Below are 19,505 nucleotides of genomic sequence, written 5' to 3' on the forward strand. Positions count from 1 at the left end.
CGCGGGGTGCACACACATCCCACCCCATGCACCGAGTGGAAATCCCAGTGCTTCACCCCAGGACGAGGACAGCTTTTCAACCTTGCTTCAAGCTGCAAGGCACGATCTCTAATCATGCTTGATCCTGATTGATGGTGGCTCCTCCAAAGCCACGAGCTCCTGGGCCACGTTTATGTGATATGCTGTGGAGCGCATGCTGGGTTCCTGGGCCTGTGAGGCCAACAGAGCTGCTCCACTCCCGCCTTCAGAGGAATCGGGATGGAGATGAGCCGAGAGCAGCCGGTGGCTGCTGCAGGTGCTGCTGCTGGCAGAGCTTGTCGCTGCTGGGCAGCTTCAGCCCCTGCCCTGGCTGGATGCACCGTGCATGCTTTGTGTTGCGTGTCTGTGGGACAGATAGACGGATTCCCCTGGGGCAAAGTGAACCGAAATGTTCACTCACTTCCTCCACACCTTCCACAGCCTTGGAAACAAGGCTGTCCCTTGTTTCAAATGCTGCTCTGAATGCCAAAACCGGGGGAGGAGCGATGGGGCTGGGAGAGGAGGATGGCTGACAGAGAGCCACAGCTCACAAAGAACCCGAGTCCAGGTCTGCTTTTCACCACTCTCCCCAGCACGAGGACTGGGACCACACGGTGCTGGGAGGAGGCTGGTTTAAACCTGGTGAGAGGGATCTCCACACCATGCAGTGGGGGCATGCATGGGGCTGGTGGTGACGCGCAGCCACAACTGGCAGGTCTGTAAACAGGACGCGCAGCAGCTGGCAGGGCTGTCCCGTCCGCCTCATGGCCATAGGTGCCAGGAGGGCATGAGGGAACGGGACCTTGGCAAGGCCAGCAAGTGTCCGCAAGCAGCCTCACCCCCACCAAGCAGGGATGGGCCGGCCGGACCCCCATCTTGCCCCCCACCAGCCCCGGCAGGCTGCATTTGCCAAGGCTTCCCCACCACCCCGCAGAGGTAGGACACGAGAAGTTAAATTGAACTGGCGTCCTCATCAGACATGTGTTCATACGTGGGGAACACGAATTCACAGATGTGTCCAGTTGTGGCAGTGCTGTCGGTGCACAACAAGTTTCTCGTGGAACTCCAGCAAAGTAACGTGACTGTGCCTGTTTGACACACTTTGCTGTGGATTTCAAAATACAACAATCCTATACATCAAATCCTTGTCTTTTATTCTGAAAATCCCAGCTGAGTGTTTTCCCCTGCTGTGTAGTGATCTTTTCAGAACTGTTCCCCGAGTGCTGGCTGCACAGGAGGATGCGAAATTCGCTGATACAGACTGTCAAGCTGGAACCATGGCTCCCAAACAAAAAAGACTCCCCAGGGTCCCCAAAGGGCTCTGTTCCCATCTGAGGAGGAGCACCCCTGTGACCTGGGCTTGCTTGCAGCAGACTAGGAAAGACCGATGCAGCTGCAAGGCGTTCCAAGGAAAGCTACCCCTTTCAGTCAAGCTCCCAGAGGAAGCAAGGTAACGCTGGGAAAGGGGCTCACTCACTCTTTGTTCTTGGGAAGAAAACTTTGCAAGCCCACAGCAAAGCCCACCACTGAGGAACAAGGAGCATGCGCTCCTGTCCTGGAGCACAGCTGGGTGCTGCAGTGCTGCTGCTGCAGACACTGCTGTAGATGGCTCATGGGCACGGCCCCTCCAAACCCGAAAACGTCCCTCTCGACCCTTTCCACCCTTGCAGCAGGAAGGTGCTTGGGAATCACACCCAACACACAGGTGTTCAAAGCAGGATTTCTGACAAGCTTTGAATTCCTCCTGCCACTGCAACGCAATGTCGCAGCCACCTTCCTCTTTTGCTTAAGATGTCATCAGGGCACGCTGCCCTCAAACGGGGCACAGCAAGCAGCACACAGGAGTGATCCGAAGAGCACGCCTCACTGATTGTTTCACCAGCTGGAGCAAAAGCTTTCTGGGGAGGACTAGATGGGAGAGAAGGGTTCCAAACCCCATTTACAGAAGTGGGACAGTCGCTGCAGGAGAGGTGGAACCCGCAAAGTCCCTGAATGTGCTCAGCCAGGCCTCTCCTGGCAGCTGGCGGCTTGGCACCTGCTCAGGTCTTTCTTTGTACTAACACATCATTGCGCATCTGGGAAAAAAATTAACTGGGGAGTGGAGTCCAGACTGGAGCCAGTGGGACTTGGGGGGTTGCAGAACCTCCCAGCATGAATTCCAGTTTGCAATCCACTTCAGAGCCATGCCCAGAATTAGTTACAGATGCAAAAGGCAGAGCTGGAGATGCCAGGGGAGCCATGCAAGCCTTTTTTGCTTCTCTTTAGACACCTGAAGAACAGAAACATCGCACCTTGGCACACATTCAATGAGCCCTTGGCAGTGGGCTGGCAGCAGCTCCCTTGGCAGCAGTGGGCCTGTGCCAATTGAGAAATTACCTCTCTTCCGTTCCTGGCTACAAACTGGGAGCTCAAGTACGGCACTGCCCGGCCTCTTGCTGTGACCCCCGGAGCCAGGCTTCAAGGACAGCTGCTGCAGCAGCAGTCCCTTACAGTGCAATAGATGCTCGCTAGCAAAACACACCGCAGTCCTCAAAGTGCAAACATTTCCTGAATCGGGGCCCAAGACCATCCGTCGCCAGTCGAGCGCAGTAGTGATAACTGTGGAGTCCACAGCCCCCACCTCCCCGCCACGCTGTGTGCTCCGCCACATGCCCAAGGGCTCCCTGTTCTCAAACGAAATGAGCACGACACATTCACTGCTTCTCTTTAATGGGTGCTGTGCAGCTCCCTCACACCCAGCACCGCGGGCACGCCGCTGCAGAGGTGGGAAGGCACAGGACTGGTCTGCATGGCTTCTCCGGGGAGCGTGGTGCCAAGTGCTGCCACGCTGCAGGAGCAGGGGGTGGGGGCCGTCACAGCAGGAGCTCGTGGGGCATGGGCTGCCCCTGCAGCCCGGCCAGCAGGTTGTTGGCTGCCAGCACCGCCATGGTGCTCCTCGTGGCGTACGTGGCACTCCCGATGTGTGGCAGAATCACTGCAGAGGACAGGGAAGGTTACTTGCTTGTTTCTTACCTTTGCTGACCTTGTACAGCCTCTCTCGGGGGTCTTCCCATGGGGGGAGGTCAACCTGGGTCCTGCACCAGCTGCCACCCTACCAGGAGCTCACATTGGACACTGGATTTAGGATTGAGGGCCAAACTGGGCAATGGAGCATTCCATATCATGCAATGTCATGCCCAGTGTATTGATGAGAGCTGACTGGGAAGTTTGGAATTCTCTTCTGAGGACCCTCTCAGACTCTCAGCGTTCTCCCTCTCACATGCTCTCTTTTTGGGCCTCTCACTTTTTGGGACTGTGATGTCGAGACTTAGTTTGGGATCGCCTGCCAGGACAGGACAGGCATCACCAGGTGGTGAGCAATTATTCTGTGCATCACTCGGTTGTATATATTATCTATCTATCTATCTAATCTACCTATCTATCTCCACAGATTATTATTATTATATCACTAATACCTTTAATTTTATGTTATTATTAAATTGTTCTTATCTCAGTCCATGAGCTTTCCCCTTCCCTTTTCCCCTTTGATTCTCTTTCCCATCCCTTGGGGGTGGGGGAGGGTGAGCGAGCGGCTGCAAGGTGTTTACTTGCCGGCTGGGTTAAACCACAACGTCGCTCGACATAACCTCCGGAGAAGACATGTGCTGGTCCTGGGACCAGCACTGTCCTAACTGCCTGAAGCCTGTTACTACCCAGAACAGAGGCTGTCTGAGCTTGCCGGGCTCCAGTTTCCCAATGAAAGTTGCCTCGGGCTGCCCAGGGGATGCACTAGACCATCCACAAAGAAACACCAGCTCGTCCCACAGTGTAGGCACTTCCTGGCCTCTGCAGCTCAGGGCTGCCTTATTTGCTGACATCCGCTGGAGAAGGTGGATGTCAGGACAAGGTCAGCACTTAAATGAGCTGTGATTCCGAGCACATGTGCCAAAACTGCGCCGGGCAGCCTCGGCTCATGCTGCACGGGCTCCCTGGTGAGTCCTGCAGTGGCTGTAGCGCTCCAGAGGCTGATTCCTCTGGGCAGACTCAGCACCAGCTGCTTAGAACATGGGAAGGTTTTCAGCAGAATATATGCCCAGGAACTACCAGAACACCGGAGTGTGGCAGGGCATGAGCAGGGATTTGGTTTCTCATTCAGTCACCCGCTGGTATCAGACTCGTCCATGAATTTCACTCCATGCCTCGGTCCATCAAATGAAGATCCATCAGGAAGGTGTTCAAAAATGAGCCAATCTCAGCTGAATTAAAATACCTCCCATGCTTGCTTTACACCTCATTGATAAGGTGTCAGTGCCTGTTGGCACCGGCTGGCTGATTGGGACTGGGCACCCCACCACGGCAGCTGGTGGGTCCCCAGCCACGGGCACACCAGGTGCCCAGGTGTGGGCTGCCAGCGCGGAGCAGGGCTGGCTGCCCAGACCACCACTCACCGCAATTCTTGAGGGAGAGCAGGGGGTGGTCAGTGGGCAGCGGCTCCGGCGTCGTGACGTCCAGGCCTGCTGCTGCGATCTGGCCGTGGGCCAGCGCATCATACAGGTCCTCCTGGTTCACCACGGCCCCCCTGGAGAACACAGAGGGAGAGGTCCACGCTGCTGCCAAGGGGTTCTACGGGCTCCCAGGGGCACACAGCCGAGGTACGGGCCATGGGGGACAGTCTGGGTGGTGGCACCTGCGTCCCCGGGGCTGCCTGAGTGGGGGTCAGAACCCCTCTGGATATGCCTGAGCCTCCCAGCACAACCAGCTGCTCCTGCTCCTGCTCCAGGGAGAAGCGCTGGGCGCCTGAGCACAGGCAGCCATGGAGAGAGGCACAGGCAGCCTAATGTGTCCTGGGTGGCCGGGTGGCCACCGCATGGGGGGCAGCACCAGTTCTGCCTCACCATGGTGAGAAGGCAGTGGGAATGAGAGGCTCCTGCCAGACCCACCCATGGAGGCCTGTCACAGCTGCCTCCGTCCCAAGAGCACGGCGTCTGGCAGCCGCAGCCTTCTCCCGGGCAATCTCTCAGCCTCACCCTCCCTCCACCCAACGGTCACTCGTCCATCCACCTGACCACAGCAGGACAGGCCCTGGGCAGGAGACAGAGGCTGTAGCCCCCGATAAGTTTATCCTGCCGTTGGTTTGGTCCCGACAGACCTCGGGTGGAGGGAGCAGCCGCACGCGGGGCACACAGTCCTGGCGGCTGCAGCCGCGGAGGCTGCATGTGCTGCCTGGATGCCGGACATCTCACCTGCCCGACCCCGCTGCCACCACAGCTGTGCAGGAGGCTGGGCCGCCGTTACCTGCTCGTGTTGACGAACACGGAGGTCTTCTTCATTCTGCTGAAGAAGTCCTTGTTGCACATTCCCTGGGTGGCCGGAGTCAAAGCACACGTCACCACAACGAAGTCCGACTCCTCGGCCAGCCTCGTGAGTGGGACTGCAAGGAGGAACACAGTCACAGCTCAGCAACCCTCTGATCCCTACGAGTCACCAGCAAGAGAGTGCTGCTCCGGAGAGACCCGGCTGACCCTTCTCCACAGAGGGGGAGACACCAGGACTAGCAAACACCAGACAGAAACAATGCACCTTCCTACACACACTACTGCAGTGTTTTGTTTCACTTTTAAATTAAAATCAAGCCAAAGTGGAATCTAGTGATGCTTCAGCCATCTGTCCCAAAGGCAGCTCTGGTACGTATTTCACATTTAGACAGCAGCAGTTTATACTGCCGTTACATCTCTCTCTGTGGTACCTCCAGATAACGACTTGTGCCACTTTCACTCCTGGATGTGAGGACAGTAAAGGACAAGAAGCAGGAAAAGGTTTGCTAATGGCTTTATACAAAAAAGTACTAACTGGAAATGTGCTGGCTTTGGATTTAAAAATTAGCCCTTGATGCAAGTCTGGGGACTCCAACAGACCCACAGAAAAGTCCCGTTCAGCAGCTGAGAGACATGCCTGGGCTTGGCTGCACTGTGACATTGATTTTAAAGCAGGAGGTTAAAGCTGATGTTTGTTTCCAGCAAACAACATCTACTCCCAGTGAAGATCAGCCGTCAGCCTCAGCCTACTCTCTCCTCCCTGCAGCATGCTGCAGTACCCATCCCATGAGGGATGGTCCACAGACCGTTCCCGTCCTTCCAGGGGCAGCCACCACCTTCCCCTCCCGGTTCATTATGTTCCATCTCCTTGTGGGAATTAAACCAGAAATCAGAGGGACACAGGGGGATGATGAAAGGCAAAAGCAGCAGAAACAGACACAGCCCACGACTACGGCGGATGGTCAGGTAGAGCTCCAGTGTGTCCAGCCTTCTGACTGGAATCGCTCCACTCACCACAGGCAGGTTTGCCTCCCAGTCGTCCACCAACATCACATGGGAAGAGTCTGGCATGTGCCATTCCCTTCTTTGGTGACCCCGGAGCGGTTCATGCCAGCTACACCGAGGAGCCACCCAGACCCTCCAGCTCCCACCGTCCCTCCGGCTGGCCGACCCACCCCACGGGGTGACACCATCCCCGCCATTGCGCTCCGTGCTGCCCAGCAGTGGACCACCCGCCACTGCCCCTGCTCCTGGACGTTTCTTACCAAACTCGGCTTCAAACTCTGCAGCGCTCTCCGGCTTCGGGCGACTGCCGGTGTACAAAAACTTCTTGACCCCAAACGGCTTCAGGCGGCGGGCAACTGCCTGTCCTAGGAGTGAGAGGGAAGACTGTCCAGCCATGTGCCAGCACTGGCACAAGGAGTACTGCACAGAGACCAACACTGGGCCCCAGGGGTCTGTCAGGCCGCTCCAGGTGGTCCGTCCTTCAGCAAGCTGGCACACGATGCGGCTGACAGCCAGCAGAGCTCACTGCTTGAGAGAGGGTCGCTGGGGTGCGATCACTCCTGCCAGGCTGCTTCGAAGCCCGGAGCATGGTGGGCATGGGGCAGGGGCTGGATGCCTTCTTCTGCTGCTGCTCCCACGAGCAGGGACGAACTCCCGCCACAGTGAAGCTGCGGAAAGGGAGCCGTGGGACGTTAAACCTCAAGCTACTCTAGGGGGTAAACTGAAAAGTGAGGAAACAAACATCCATCTGCCAACAAAGTCCACAACTGAACAGATAACAAGTACGTCGTCTTGGACTTTGTCAGGGCATTTGTTTAACTGAAAATAGAGAGGATGACATCCAGTTTGCTGCAGCATTCAGATGTAGCAGATGCATTTGAATGCTTTAAGGTTTAGGCCTGATGAGTCAAGATCGCTGTTCAGAGAGGCTCTACCCAGCTCTCCTTGTTACTCTCATAGATTTTAAGAGGTGAGCAATGGGGACACCACCTTGGCTGAACCTCCAAAACCACCCTGCCATCTCTGGAGACACACAAATCTGGTGCGTGACCTGCACTTACCTATTCTCCCCAGACCTATGATGCCCACCGTACTATCAGACAGACCATAGCCACACATCCACAAGGGCTTCCACGTTGTCCAGCCACCACTAGCAGAGAGAGCCAGATAGAAAGATGTCAGACAGCAGCAGGGCAGAGCCTGCTCACAGCCCAGTACAGACAGCACTTGGGCAAGTGTGCCAGAGAGTACAACACTTCAGGTGGCCAGCCCCTCTGGCACACTCAGATGATCTTGTGGCCAGCCTCTCTCAGGTTCCTGCTTCAAGTGACCGCAGTGGTCTCCCGCAGGAATCTGCTTGGACCTCAGGTGCGCAGCTGCAGCCTTGGAACTGATTTAATGTAGGCACTGCCAACCACAGCCCTAGAATGCCTGCCAGTCAGTCAGCTCTGGTTAGACCTTCCACGCGTGCGCCCTCCTTGAGGGGTCTGTGGGGGCCTTGGGTGCCCTCTCCTGCAGGTCCTCTGCCTAGCACACAGAGGGAAGTTCTGCCCTTCTCACAGCCCCTGAGCAGCACATCTCCAAAGCGTCAAGGAACCACAGCAGACTCCACCTTGGCCTGCAAGATGTTCAATGCAAGCTGGGGGAAACGCTGGCTTCAGCCCCCTTTCATCTGTCCAGTGTGGCACGCTTTCTCCTGCAGCTCTCGACTCAATGGGCTGCTGGGCTCAGAAGCCAGACCTTGCTCCAGCTGGCAGCTGCTGATACTCACGTCTTCACCTGCTCCACTGCCTCCGGGAGCCGGCGGCATGCAGCCAGAAGCAAAGCTACTGAGAGTTCTGCGGTGGCGTCGGTGAGGACGTCGGGGGTGTACCCCACACGGATTCCTCTGCAAGGCAAGCAAAGGTCTCTAGGGCAATGCTGCCAGCCTTGGGGTGCTGCCTCAGAACTTCTGGGCAAGTTGCTAATGCTACACCTCTTCTAGGTATCTGCACCTAGATACCACGCGCAAGAGCCTTTGGGCTCCTCAGCTCCTCCTCCAAAGACTCTCTCAACCGCAGTGGGGTGGGGTTATCCTACCCTTACCTTGGCCTGTCCCACCACAGCTGGGCTGGGGGTGACCCTAGCCACAGCCCAGCGAGAGGGAGGTGCCGATCACAAACCCCGTTCAGCCCCAAACCCTGTTCAGCCCCATGTTCCATCAAAGTCCACCCGCCAGGCCCGTGCCAAAGCGACCTGCTGTGCCAGGAGCGGGACGAGCTCCGAGCTTTGCCCTCCTCCCCTGCCACCCCCCGGCTGGGCCCCATCCCTCGCAGGGGCAGGGGCAGGGTGCGGGGCAGAGCGGGGCGAGGGTTACCGCTTCTTGATTTCGTCCAGGGCGAGGTGGTCAAACCCCACCGACATGGTGCTGATGACTTTCAAGCCGGGCCCTGCAAGACACCACCAGCTCGCGGCTGCCCAGCGTCGCCCGGTGGCGGGGCCGGGCCGCGCCGGGCCAGGAACGGAGGGTGGGGGGAACGGGACGGGAAGGGAGAGGAGAGGAGGGCGGCCGCAGCCCGCACCCACCGGCGGCCTCCAGCACCTCGCGGTCGATGCGGTCGGAGAGGAGGCAGAGCAGCCCGCGCTTCCCCGCCACGCCCGCCAGCAGCTCGGCCCGCGGCACCGGCTCCTCCGAGTCCCACTGCTGGACGCGGCACCTGCGGCAGGAGCATGGCCCGTCACCGCGCCGCCGGGGCCGGGGCCGGGGCCGGACCCGACCCGACCGACCCGACCCGACCCGGCCGGTGCCGCGCTCACCCGCCGGCCTGCGACAGGACCCGCAGCCCCTCGACCGGGATCCGCCGTGTCACGAACACCGCCATAGCCCTGCGGCCGTCCCCGCTCGCCGCCGCAGCGACCCCGGGCGGCCGCGCCGCGCCGCGCCGGTCCGCCCCCGCCCCCGCCCCGCCCCCGGGCAGCGCCCGCGCACGGCGAGCGGCAGGCGGGGCCGGCGGGGACACGCGGCGGGAGCGGAGCGGCGCGGCGGGAGTGGCTGCGCAGGGCGTCCGTGGAGCGCGACGCGAACCCCGGCTGCCGACCCGCCGCGGAGGGCTCGCAGCCTCCCTGCAGCTGCTCCGTCCTGCTCGCGTCGCCTCGGCTTTCTCGGGGCTAAGGCGTGCGTCCGGGCTGCGGGGGGACCAGCAGGGTGTCGTGAGAACGGATGGTAAATGATCATGGAGTTTCGGGTGTGGGTTTCCCCTTGAAGAGCCCTCCGCCGTGCCCGCGGAGAAACGCAGCCCGTTTTGCACTGGCAGCCAGCTGGTTTGGAGGCCCGGGTGGGAGCAGGTGCTCTGTACCGTGCCACCACCTCTGCCTCGGAGGAAGCCTTCCCGCAGCGCGGCTCCTCCTGGCAGCACTCGTTATGCTGCTGCTGGTGCTGGCGTGGGTGGCAGGACCCCAGAGCCAGGAGGAGTTAGCAACATTTCTGCCCCGTGCCGAGTCCTGCAGGGGCTGCCTCAAAGAAGCCCCTCCGCATGCAGCGTCCCACCCCCTGGCTTGCACAGGACAGATGCCCCTAAGCCCTGTCGCTGGCAGTAGGAGAGAAAGGCTCCCGGCCTTTTGAGCCACTGGATCAGCACCCTGAGGAAGTGAGGGTCTGTGGGTACCTGGAGTGCCTAGCCTGGAGGTGGGCATCCCGTAGGGCTGGAGCAGCAGTCTGGCTGGGGTGCTGATGGGGAATGTTTAAGGATGGGAGAGGGGAAGTGTGGATGGCATCATGGAACAGGAGATCGGACCTTTCTGTAGGCCTTTGGGAGATTAGTAACTCCACTGGAATGGATTTGGACACTGCAAATCCCAGGAAATGGAGTGCCGGTGGATGGCAGAGGAGACTTACCCGCTGTGTTACAGCTTGCAGATGTCTGCATTCAGAGCACACCTGCTGGTGATCTGCCTGCCTGCTCCCTTCCTGAGAGCTGGCAGGGGACTGAGATTTACAAGAGTCTGGCAGGGCTTTTAAAAGATTTTTTTAAACCTAAGATGATGTTTTAATAGAATCTGGCTGGATTCTTACAGATGTCAATGCACTGGTGGCTCAGAAGAGCAGATCAGGCAAACGGAAGGACAGACAAAACCAAACCATTTGGGTGCATCCCCCTGTCAGTTATTCACACGTGTGTCTGTGTGTGTGTGTGTAGGTGTGCATGCCGATGTGGAGGGCCAAATAGCCCTTGGTTCCAAGGGGCACCCTGGTGTGGACAAGATTTGAGTAGACACACATGCATGTATATATGTACATGTATTTACACACATTTATTTGGTTTCCTTTTGACTTCTTTTCAAATTCCTTGCAACATCAGCGTGTTATCTGTGAGCCCTGGTGTCTCCTCCATCTGTCCATCATCACATCACAGTGATAATTTCATACGTTTGTACAAGAAGTACCACTGTAAAGCTATAATGTCTAATGCTGTATAATATCATCACCAATCAGCCAAGGGCCTGGTAATCTAAGTAAGCAAGATGAGACTGAAACTACATCAACCAGATACTAGACATGGCTTTGTGCCAGTGTCGTTGAAGTTGAGTTGGTTATGACCTGTACCACTTGTGCTGGGAGACGGTGGGTTTCTGCACTGGCATACAGGGTGACAGGTCCTGCCAGATTGTTTTGTTGTGGTCACCCAACCTGGTCCCTGACCAGAACTGTTTTCTGAGCTCTGATCTCTCTCCCTTCCAGAGGTATCATTTAAGCACTTCTCTTTCTGCTGGCCAAGGAGGCAGGGAAAAGCCATGATAATACACCCTGCTAAGACTCAACCTGTATCTCTAAGCAGTGTGTAACTACTCCAAAGCAAGAGTGAGAACATGGCAGCCAAGAGGAACAAGCCGCCCAACTTGCAGCTCCAGAAACAGCATTCATCTCCTGAAGGTCTCTTTGTTCAGCTCCTTGAAGAGATGCTACAGAGCAGCCCTGTGCTGACACTTTGCCCCCTCAGTGAGGGTCTGGGCTGAGCTGGTTGCCTACGTTTCAATGATAGAGAGGAATAGCTGGCAAGTGATACTACAGGTATTGGGTAATGTTTTAGGATGAGAGTTTCCCCCTCAGAGCCTCCAGTGATGACTTTGGGAGGTTTCCGAAGCCCAGATATAGGCAGAGTAAAGCCACACCCAGTGTTAAAAAGACTTTGCTTGTTAATAGCCAGATTTAAATTTGCTGGAGACCTGATCGGAATCTGCTTTATGATCACAAAATGAAGGCAGCTAGGTATAAGAGTGAGGGTGGGTGTGGAAACAACAGAAGAAGACATGAGGTTGTATTGGAAGGTGGGGCAAAACAGGTGTGTTATCTCTGGGAATGAGCACAGAGTCACACCAGTAAAGAAAACACATCCATGGGCAGAGCAAAAGTGGAGTTAATGTCCCAGAATATCTAGCCAGTTTTCCTTCTGCTGCTCCACAGCAGGTGCTCCACAGGCTTGTGCCATGGGGGAGATAGGGACAGCTTCCAGCACACTCCCTCACAGGTTTTGAGTTTAGAAAGAGGATGATCTGCATCCAGAGGCTTGGTCCCTGTGACTCCTGTCCGTCAGCTGTGGTGTGATGGTGGTCAGAGCCTGGCTGGGTCACCCTGGCTCACTGTGATGGCACTGCTGGAAAAACAAAAGGTTGATCTATGAAGCCTCATCATTGCCCTGGGAGAGAAGAGCCTTATTTATCCGAGGGAAGCTTTAGCAAGAGGGCTGGAAAGAGCAGGAGTGCACAACCAGTCGGATCTTAATGGGAGTTCTACAAAAGACTCGGAGGCTGGGGACTTGCAGTACTTCTCTCTGGCACGAATCGTCTGTGCTATATGAGGTATCAGCTTATCTAATGAGACTGTACTCTACTGGTGGGATTTTCCTTTATCGTGATGCATGTGTGTCAGTACATTGTCAGATTATGCCAGCAGAATCCTTTTTATTTTTTAATAATTGCTTGAAAGTTTATTTTATTTTACTGAGCTGGGTTATCATTAGAGCTGACATCTTATCTCTCCCCCGATCATCTAAGGATTTGTGTCAGGAGTATATGCTCTCCAGCATGACATCTCCATGTTAATCTTGCGGCACAATGGCTGCAAGGTTTTCCTTTTCCCCTTCCTGCTGCCCTCCCCTCCTCGCCCAGGCAAACGACGCAGCTGCCGGTGCCTCGTGTTGCCGGAGCCAGCGCACCGCATGTGGTGGCAATGTCTGAACACCTGGCCAGTTCTCCTGGTGGCATGGGTATGAGCAAAACAGAGGACCCCCATCCCCCATCCCCAGAGGATTTAGTTACAAAACAGAACACACAATGCTGGCAAAAGTGTGGTTTTATTGATACACTTAAATGCAGAGAGCATCTATAAACTGTCTCCTTAGCTGTGTGGCTTCAAATTCTCTGAGCAACCTGATCTAGTTGAAGATGTCCCTGCTCATTGCAAGGAGGTTGGACTAGGTGACCTTTAAAAGTCTCTTCCAACCCAAACGATGCTATAATTCTATGATTCTATGATGAGGATGATGAGGCACCAGAACAGGTTGCCCAGAGATGTTGTGGGTGCCACATCCCTGGAGGTGTTCAAGGCCAGGTTGGATGAGGCTTTGGGCAGCCTGGTATAGTGGAGGGTTTCCCTCCCCATGGCAGGAGGGTTGGAACTGGATGATCTTTGAGGTCCCTTCCAACCCTAACCATTCTATGATTCTATGAAATATGCAAAAACCCTTTCCTGGAGTGCCTTGGCTTGCCACTACCCTTGCAGGCCACCGGCTCCAGCCACAGTGGTCCAAAGGAGCTGCCCAGTAAACACACCCCATGCACTGTCTAAGATGTCTCAGAAAATCACTGCTCAGTGGCAAAAGTTTGTGACAACATGATTTGGGCACAGACGAGGGATCATGTACATGCAGGTCCAGAAGGATGAAGCCAGCCTCTCATGCCAGACCTGAAGATATTTTGCTTGCAGACTCAGCTCTGCTCCTTTGCATGATCTCAGTCACACAGTTTGGTGACAAAATCCTTTTGCATCGTATGAGCCAGTGGCAGCCTAACTCTACATGCCTGTTTGCTCCACAGGCCACAGGCCACTGGGCCGACAAACTCACCGCCTCTTGGAAAGGTGATAGCTCCTCAGTACCTGCAGAGGCAAAGGACCCTGAGGCTGAAGGCACCTCCAGAGGTCACCTTGTCCAAGCCCTGCCCCATGCAGGGTCACATAGAGCTGGTTGCCCAGGGCCGTGGCTCTCTGGGATTGGGGTGTCTCCGTGGATGGAGGCTCCACAACCTCTTCAGGCAACTGCTCCCAGTGTTGAGCCACCTTCAGAGTGAAAAAGCGTTTTTCTTCTGTGTCAGCGGAATTTCCTGTGTTTCAGTGTGTGCCCATCGCCCTACTGCTGGGCACTGCTGAGAAGAGCCTGGGTTCCGCATCTTTGTTCCCCAACCAGGTGCTTGTACACAGGAATAGGACCCCTTGAGACTTCTCTTTCCTCTGCTCCTGCACTGATGAAAACTGTGTTGTCAGGCTGGGCACAAATGGGACTGTGCTCGAGATTGCTCCTGACACCCACGGCTTCCTCCCCCAGCATCACCCCATGTCAAATGCCGCTCGAAGCCATGGGTCTTGGTGTCACGGGATTGTGTGCCTGACTTTAAAAAGGCAAGAGTTCTGTGAGCACAGGACAAATGGAGCTTGATTCCCAGTGAGTTTCTCGCTCGTGGATGACCGTGATCGTGTTGAAGGAGATGGAGTCTCATTGAAGTGTTACCTGGGGATGAGGATGGACTGGGTGAAGGCACTGACCTGGTGTCTCACAAGACCTGAGTGTTTGATGCAGCCCTCCCCTCCATGGGATGCTGGCAAGGTCTGGTCATCTGCGCATCCACCTCTTTATTTGGAAGGCTGTAGAAATGTGGCTCACGTCTCCAGACGCAGGGTGCAAATCAAAGTGGCCCAATGTTTCCAAGACCTCATGTTATTTGAGCAAGTAATTTGAAGGGGATAGAAGAAGGCGCCTGATGCCATTTCTGTGAGCAGGGGGAGTGCAGTCTGAGTCGCTCTCTGTCCAGCACAGGCATGCTAGGAGTGTCTGCTGACACACATCCCCTCCCTCCCTACAGGGACGTGTCTGCCCATCTCTGTTGGCTCTTCCCAGATGTACGTGAAACCCCCATCCACTTTCATTCCAGCCTGGCAGCAAATTTGCTTAAGCTGAGTGGAGGAGGGAGACCAGGGCCAGAGCCCCCGTAAGGGGTAGGGGCATGTCTGTCTGCAGCTGCTGCCCGTGCTGCCAGCGCGGTGCTGCCAGCTTGCCCGTCGCAGCAGCACAGCCTCTGGGACCACCAGCCGGCTCCTGCTGTGCCAGCACTTGGGGACTGCGGAGAAAACTTGCAGCACTGTGGGAGAACTGGAGGGACTGAGGCAGGACTGTGAAGCAGAGTCTGGGGGAAGGGGACAGGGGTTTCATGGGGGCAGCTGCTGGCAGGTGGGAAAACCTATAAGAAATCAGGCAGGAGACCGTACTGCACATCCAGAGGGGTGTCCAGCTGCCCTGCCACTTCTGAAGAGCAGGGACAGCAGCAATCTGAAGCCTTCGCTGAGTGGGCAGACCTGCCCGTCCCTGGAGGGCAGGGAGCAGCAGGTTGGTGGCTGCACCACCTCTCTCTGCCATGAGTGCTCTGATCCCACCACCTGCTCCCAAGGCTGTCCTGTCCTGACTGCTTCAGGTCTCTCAGAGCAGGAATGTCATTAAGCCACCCCAAGAAATAACCCCTATTAATTAGCACTTCACCTGCATACAGAAATTGTGCCCTTTGCAAAACATGGGCAGTGACTATTTCTAAGCCTGAACGGTCTCTGTATGCACAGGAGTGTTCAGTCTGTTTGTGATGGCTTCGCTGCCTGGTTTGAGGTTATGCCACATCTGTACGCAGAGAAGGAGCTATTTCCTCTCCTCAGTTTTACCCTGGCTGCCATTCAACCTAACATTCTCATCTTCTTGTCCTGTGGGACAAAATGGATAGCAATTCCCATTTTCCCATTTTGGTGTTCCATAGATATCACACTCGTGTATCTTTATTAAGAAACACATACACGCACATAAACGTGTAATTCACATTTGGTATTTTCTGTATTTGCTCTAATTTCCTTCTTTTGGTGAAATGCCAGCCTGTGCTGCCTGTCGCAGCACCCCTTGGCCAGCTCTCCGCTCCTTTGAGCGTGCCGTGAAGGTGAATACAACAGGCCTAGCCATGGCATCTTTAGTTGTCACAGTATTCCCATCCCACCTTTTCCTTCTGAGTCATTTTCCTGCTGTGTTTGAGCCATTGCCTTCTTGGCCACGGCGGGCTGCCAACACAAGTGGCTGCAGGGAGTCCAGCACGGGCATCCCACTGCCTCCACTTGTTCCTCACAGCTTTGCACCTGATGCTGTCCTCCACCATCGCCCCTTCCACCAGCCCACCTTTGCTGGCTCTTGCTGAAATGCTGCGCGGTGCCCGTCAGTCTGCCTGGCCTGGGCACCCCTTGAGCCTTTCCTTCCTCTAGCACACTTCGCTTCACTCCAATTTCAGGTTGTTGAAGTAGTCAATCGGTCTCTCGTCCCTAACCTGGCATCTTTCCTGTTACCTGCCCACCCTGGTGAAAACCGAGCTATAAATTCTGTTTGTACCATCTGAATTGTTTCAGACAGAGCTGCAGACCTTTTCACCCCTGGGAAACTCTGCAGAGCTCTGCAAAACATTTCTGGAAGCTGAAATGAGAGGGAGAACCAGATGCCACGTCTTCCTCTGCTCGCTGGGCTGCTGCCAGAGGAGGGGCACGCTGGGTGCCCCCTGGTGCCGGGCCAGCTTTTCCTTCCTCCTGTGCAGATTTGCAGGGATTTGCTTTAGCAGCCAGCACATCAGTGCTGTCACGTCGGGAAAAGCCTTGCTATGGGAATAGCCTCCCCGAACACTGGTTTCCCAGTTCCCCTGTGCGAGGCTGTTCGATTCCCAACACTCTGCCTTCATTTTTTCCTGCCAGTGGGTTCGACACAAAGCTGGCTGGGTGCCTGAGTGAGGAGGCAGCTGTGGGAGATGTGTCCGAGCTTTGCCTCCACCTCCGTGAGCCACAGGGCATCACCAGCGGGGCCACGGAGCTGCTACGAGTGGAGCAGCCGCCCCTGCCACTGGCTCTGGGCTGTGTGACCTGCTGGAGGAGCTGGAAATGTCACCCTCTTGGGCACAGCAGGAGTCTGATGGGGTTTTAGGAGTGCATGTCAGGCAGGACAAAAGCAACCACTGCCTTTCACTATATGAAGGTCATGTCCCTCAAAATACGCGTCATCCCTGGCAAAGCGTGCAGCTCTCCAGGGGATACAGGAGTGTGGAGGTGTAGCAGCTCCTTGCAAAAAGCCAGCCAGACAACCAAGTGTCCGTCTGTCCATCCATCCCATCCCATTGGGGCTGTGCATCCTGGGTTTTGAGGAGGAGCCATGATTCTCCAGGGAGTGCTGGGGCTGAGAATGATTTCCCAGGGGTTTACGTCAGTCTGGGCTAGAGGAGCATCTGCCAGAGGGCTGGTGATGGGACCAAATCCAATCGCACTTACGCCCACAAAATTCATCAGTCACTTCTCAGAGCAAAGCCTATTTGTTGAGATCCAGCTGGTTAATTAGTAACTCTGCCATTGGGCATGGCTGCGTTCCCATTTTGGGATGTGCTGCATGTCTCCTGGGTCACAGCTGGGTGCCAGCAGCAGTGCTGGCTCCGTGGAGGAGTAGGGGACCCGTGTGCCTGAGTGACAGGACTTGTGTGTCCGTGCCAGCAGCTCTGCGTGCCTTTCACCCGCGGGAGCAGGGCCAGGCCGGCTCTCCTGCCCGGAGCCCCTCTGCAGTCCCAGCTCTGCGCCATAGCGGAAGGGGCTGGATGTGCTCTGCTCACTTGTGCACTGCTCAGCTCCTCTTTGGCGTCCCCTGGGTAAACGTGGTCCTGTCCCACCACAGCAGTGCTGGCTGCTCTCAGGCTGGGTTCCTGCTGAGAACCGGAAGGAAGAGAGCCGGTTCCTTGCAAGAGAGCCGGAGGTGAACCTGCCCAGGCGGTAGTCTGAAGCCCCTGCCTGGGTCTATTCCTGACACACCAGTGATCTGCTGCTGGAAGGGGCTGCCCTGAGCCAGAGCCAGCCGTCCTGGCAGCACCATGGGGCGTTCCCCAGCAGACCAGGACCTCATTGCAGCCTCATCACTGCGCCTGCCGTCACTGCCCGTGCTGGCAGAGGCACCCTCCGTGCCGAACAAGGTGGCTGTGAGGCTGGAGCCCTGCTCCTGCTGTGGGATGGGCCTGCCACATGCCGCACAGCCTTCCATCGACAGGGCTGGTGGCCGCCTGCCACCCCTGCCGGTCATGCTGCTGCTGCTGCAGCTGCATCTCCTCTGGGGGCAGACACACAGCCCCGGGATCTCAGACACATACCTGTGTTGGGAGCTCTGAGCAGGACTGGGGTCACCAGAGTCCCCTGGCTGGATGTGGCAGTGGGACTGTGGAAATGGTCAGATACTGACAAAGCTATGGGTTAATTTGCTGAGCAAGTACCTCTGGCCCCTTTATCCCACAAACACCAGACTTCCGCTTAGGGTGAGGGCTTGGCAAAGCTGCCTGAAGGTGTTATGGCCCTTCTAAGGCCACTCAAGAGGTGACACAGAGGCAAAGACCCACAGGGTGCACTGGGAGGAGCTTTTTGCTCCATCATTGTTCTTCTGTCATCACCTATCTCTGGTGGTGCCAAGAGTTTGGTCCATGGAGGAGCCTCCTGCTGTGGTCCACGGGCCCTCCTGAGGCATCGGTGCTCATCCCTCCTTCCCCCTAGCCCGTGATTCCAGGCTTTGCTCTGCACAGCCTCTGAGGACCTGCGCACGTGCAGGGACCGCCCTGTCCCATGCAGAGTCGGAGCCCTTTGGGGTCACTCCACCAAATGCACCGACTTCCCCACTCTCCTCACTGTCCTGGGGTTGCCAAGACCCCCCTCTTGGACAGAGGGGCCTGGAGCTGCACACAGGAGCACATGGGCTGCCCTGCCGGGACCCAAGGCCAGTGGGAGCTCGGACGTTCCCATCCTGTCCTGGTCGGAGCTTCCTACCATTGAAGTTCCTGCTCGCCTCGCCGCACGCCTGCAGCCCACGTCCCCGCTTGCCGCGTGCCCGTGCCCCGCTCACCTTGCGCTGCTCTCAGCAGAGGCGACTCCACTCCTTTGTGCGGTTGGCAGGGCCGGGGGTTTTGCACCTGAGACACAGCGCAGGACACTGCTGTTTCAGGCTCTGTGATGTTCAGAAGCCTATTAGCTCGATGAAAGTCTGTGCTTACTGGAGGGCGAATGTGTACTTAGGCTGTTAGACTATTACCACAAGATTATTTTTAAAGCATTTTCAGAGGTTTCCTGTAGGGAGGAGAAACGTATCGTCTCCATTAGGGATTTCAACCACACCAGTTTCTTTAATCCTTCTTAAGGCATAGCTAGGATTTGGTATTTAAGATCAACCAAAACCTTTGGATGATGCTGTTCTAAGGAGCAATATTTTAATTTTCCTTTCTTAAAAGAGACAACTGCCATCTTTAAAAAAAGGCTCAAAGCTCTACCTGGAGAGAATGCAGAGCTGACGGATCAAACTTGGTGTCAGTCACTTTTGTGCCATGGCGTAGCCAGACCCGGGCCACTGTGCTGGCTCTCTGCTGACCAGGGGCTAGAGAAGCAGCCATGCAGGCCCTGGAGCCAGGGCAGCTCTGGGGTGCTTCTCCAAGCCAACTCCTGCCCTTCCTTTCCGTTTCCAGGTGTCTCAATTGACAAAGTCAAACCACTGCTGGCTGCTTCCCTGCTGTGCTGGCCAAACAGCAGGAGAGGTGGCAGAGATGAGGATTCTGGATTTTCACAGCAGGCAGCCGTTTTCGGAGGGACCAGGGAGGATTCCTCCACAGGTGGTGACTGACCAGTGGCCCCAGTAGGGCCAGAGTGGTGGCCAGAGCGTGAAGAGGAGTGAGCTCCAGTTCTGGTCATCTGGCTGCATGAGCCGCTGTCCCCACGCACACGTGGGAAGCACCACCTTCCTGGGCTGCTGGCCCAGAGCTGAGGGCAAGGGGTGGTGAACCCCCACCAGCCTGGCCAGAGGAAGGAGTGTCCTAGCTGGCAGCACTGGCTCTGCCCAGCACGGCTCTCCCTGCCCACCC

General features: G+C 56.4%; 1 protein-coding gene across 1 annotated transcript; it reads right to left on the minus strand.

Moving 5' to 3' along the window:
- Nucleotides 1-2,870: 2,870 nt before the first annotated feature.
- GRHPR (glyoxylate and hydroxypyruvate reductase) lies at nt 2,871-9,178 on the minus strand. Its single transcript, XM_086628972.1, has 9 exons — nt 9,114-9,178; nt 8,883-9,013; nt 8,674-8,746; nt 8,089-8,205; nt 7,379-7,467; nt 6,578-6,682; nt 5,293-5,428; nt 4,446-4,576; nt 2,871-2,992 (listed from the first exon to the last, which is right to left on the minus strand). The coding sequence occupies exons 1-9, from the start codon at nt 9,176-9,178 to the stop codon at nt 2,871-2,873; spliced, it is 969 nt and encodes a 322-aa protein (XP_086485098.1).
- Nucleotides 9,179-19,505: the final 10,327 nt, after the last annotated feature.

This window comes from Tauraco erythrolophus, chromosome Z, assembly GCF_009769465.1.
Source record: "Tauraco erythrolophus isolate bTauEry1 chromosome Z, bTauEry1.pri, whole genome shotgun sequence".
Classification (NCBI taxonomy): domain Eukaryota; kingdom Metazoa; phylum Chordata; class Aves; order Musophagiformes; family Musophagidae; genus Tauraco; species Tauraco erythrolophus.